Source organism: Cantharellus anzutake (assembly GCF_015039405.1).
Source record: "Cantharellus anzutake strain C23 chromosome Unknown EI90scaffold_9, whole genome shotgun sequence".
NCBI classification, from domain to species: domain Eukaryota; kingdom Fungi; phylum Basidiomycota; class Agaricomycetes; order Cantharellales; family Hydnaceae; genus Cantharellus; species Cantharellus anzutake.
The window spans coordinates 1563029-1566211 of record NW_024066959.1 but is presented as its reverse complement, the minus strand read 5'-3'; the positions used below and the strand labels follow the sequence as shown (position 1 = coordinate 1566211).

The following is a 3183-nucleotide window of genomic DNA, read 5'->3' as shown; positions in this document are numbered from 1 at the left end:
GGTTACTCCTATGTGGCACTTACCTGAGCTGGCACGTCCAATTGATCCGTTTCATCCAGTCAGGGCTCATTCTCCAAGAGTGATGCACTGCTCCCACAATCCGTCATGTTACCTAGTCAAACTGAAGTTAACGGGACGACCGGAACGCCTGGTCACACCTTTGTGGAACCCGCCCAAGTGGTTCCCCGTTGATCTTTTGTGGCAGCCACCAGAGTCGACAAGTTCAGATGAGTCACGTCGCTCAGATGTGACCTCTCCATCGAGTATGACCCGATATGCCAGCCTAGCGCGTCGTGCCGTCAATTTGACATTATCGCTAGTCCAGTTACACTTGTGTCACGCAATCGAGCTGGTGCCCTCACTGGCCCAGTCGGTCCCTTTGGTCGCTATTTTGCGCTGTACTCCTGAGTCGCCAGACCCCTTGACTGATGACCCATCGAGCTTGATGCAACTAGTCAGCCCAACGCTCTTGTCCATTCTGTTGGGCCTTCCAGCAGCTTACTCCTGTCACCCTCGTGGGCTGGGAGGCTGGTATGATCCGTACCATCCAGCCAGTGCTGGATCACCACGGGTGACAAGTTACACCGGTTCGACGCGTCAAGCGATTGTGTATTCAGTCGTCATTGATGTCCAGACGCTCAACAGAGTTTTCCGCTGTGAAGTCATTATGTCCAACCCCAGCTGGGTGGAACTCAGATTATGATGCTGATGTGGTCAAGGCACATTACCGACGCCAAGGGCGGCCATTTCCCAACTACCTCGCCCTTTGACGGTTGGATCTGTGAACTGCTACCTTTGCTTGTCAGGTCGGATTCTCTGGCGAATCCTCCACATCATATATACTTCATATATACTTAAGTGAGGTTGAATGTATTGTTTCACAGTTAATTATATAAGCTTTTCCCGCGCTCAAGCCTGTTGGTGGCATCTTGCCATTCCGCTGGATAACCTGTGGTGAGACAATAATAACGAATGGAGAGGACGTTGGCATGAACCCATTGCAAAAAACTTCATGCGAAATGGTTGAAAACTGAGAGAGATATGGGGTGTGGCCCATGCCAGCGCGTGTTTTGAGTGTGGGAAAAGTGTCCACGGCCTCATGCAAGCTGTTTGATGACTAAGGTTAATAATACGGTATAGAGAGGCTGTTTGGACGAGCTCATTGAAAAAAACTTGACGAAAAACGAACAAGATTTGACAGAGATACGAATGTACATGTGTTTTTGTGTGAAAAAATGTGAAAAAACATCCCACCGCCTCATACACCCTCATTCGCAATGTACGCTAATAATATAAAATGACGAGGACGTAATTAAAACCATGTACGAAAAGAAACGACGAAAAACGAATGATAATTGACAGAGATACGAATGTACATGGTTTTTTTGTGAAAAAATGTAAAAACATGTCCTACCGCCTCATACGCGCTCATTCGCGGCTTGCACCAATAATAGAAAATAACCAGGGAAATAGTCCGAGCCCATCAAAAGAAACCCGACGAAAAACGAATGGGAATTGACAGAGATACTAATGTACATGGTTTATTTGTGGAAAAATCGTGCTACTTCCTCATACACGCCGATTCACGGCTTGCACTAACAATACCAAATGTAAAAAAAGTTAATCCGGGCCCATTAAAACAAACCCGACGGAAAACGGTCAAGAACTGAGGGAGATACCAATCCAGTGTCAGCTCCGCGGCTGATCTGTGCGTGGGAAACGGTCCCCAGCACCCTACAGATGTTTTAAAAATATGAAAAAATACCAGGTACCTGCGTTAATACTATATAAAATGGTTCGCAAAATTTCAGGACATTCGGCGCAGTATCAAGCGAGATATAATAAATTATGTGATTAATTTCCACTTGGCACCCTCAAGATCGCATAATATCGAGTTGAGGTAATAATACAAACTGTAGAGGACATTAACACGCGCCCGTTGAAAAAAACCCGAAGAGAAACGAATAAGAACTGACAGAGATACAAATGTAGTGTCTGCTCTGCGCGTGGTCTGTGCGTGGGAAACGTCTTCCAGTGCCTCACGGCATGTTAAAAAAATGTAAAGAAATGTCGAAAACTTGTGTTGATAATATATAAATTAGTACGCAAATTTATAAAACATTTGGTAAGGTATTAAGCGAGATATAAGAATAATACCATACAGTTTTGTGTGGGAAATAAGAAAATCGCCATAGTCTCCTCGGGATCGCCGAACGACGAGTCGGACTAATAATACAACATGTAGAGGACATCAAGACGCGCCCATGGAAAAAAACCCGACGAGAAACGGATGAGAACTGACAGAGATATGATAGATTTATGAAAAGAATCACGTGTATATGTTTAGTTTGAGGAAATTCACGTGAGCAATTGAGCGTAACCTCCCACAACTTTTTTCGCGCACAGACATATGCGAAAAAGTACTAATACCCCCACTCAAAACCGGTTTACACCCCCCATGGGAGCAATTCTTTTTTGTTCCCATGTGACTTTGGCATGTAAAATAGATGAAATAGATAGATAAATAGATAAAATAGGTAGATAAATAGGTCATAATAGTCGTAAATAATAATAATAATAATAATAGTAGTAAATAGTGAATAAATACTTATAGTAATAGTAATAGTAGTACAGTCAACTCCCTCATAACACATACCCTGCGTAACCCATACTCTCTTCTAACCCATACATTCTTGAATTTCCCGAGTTGGTTTACAGTAAGTTCAAGTAGATACCCATACCCCATACCCCATAGCTATGTTCGAGTACAATAACCCATACCTTGAGTCGGGTAATGCCGAGTGTTAATCCCAGGATGGCAATTGCATCCCGACTGCCGACACCGAACTCATTCCTTTCCATGTTGTGATGAAACAAGTCAACATTCTCAAAAAGGGGTTGAAAAAGCTTCAAGATGAGACTTCAGACCGGAAACGGAAGCTTGAGGCTGACTTACAGGCACTACGACCAATTTCAGAGGTTGATGAAGAATGGTTGGATAATACCGGAAATCTGGTTGATGAGGAGCGTGTTGTAGGAGAACTGGAGACTGCATCAGACCTTGAAGCAGCCTACGAAGCACTGGGTCCACAAGATCAACTTATTGTGCAAAAGCTGCAGAGGCTTGCAGCAAACGGACAGAAGAGTGATGATATTTCGAAGAAGCGCAAACATATGGATTAA

At 43.9% G+C, this 3183-nt stretch overlaps 1 protein-coding gene across 1 annotated transcript; it reads left to right on the top strand.

Moving 5' to 3' along the window:
• Positions 1 to 2868: 2868 nt before the first annotated feature.
• EI90DRAFT_3013815 (uncharacterized protein) lies at positions 2869 to 3183 on the top strand (the record flags this gene model as incomplete). Its single annotated transcript, XM_039056701.1, has 1 exon — positions 2869 to 3183. The coding sequence occupies one exon, from the start codon at positions 2869 to 2871 to the stop codon at positions 3181 to 3183; it is 315 nt and encodes a 104-aa protein (XP_038920120.1).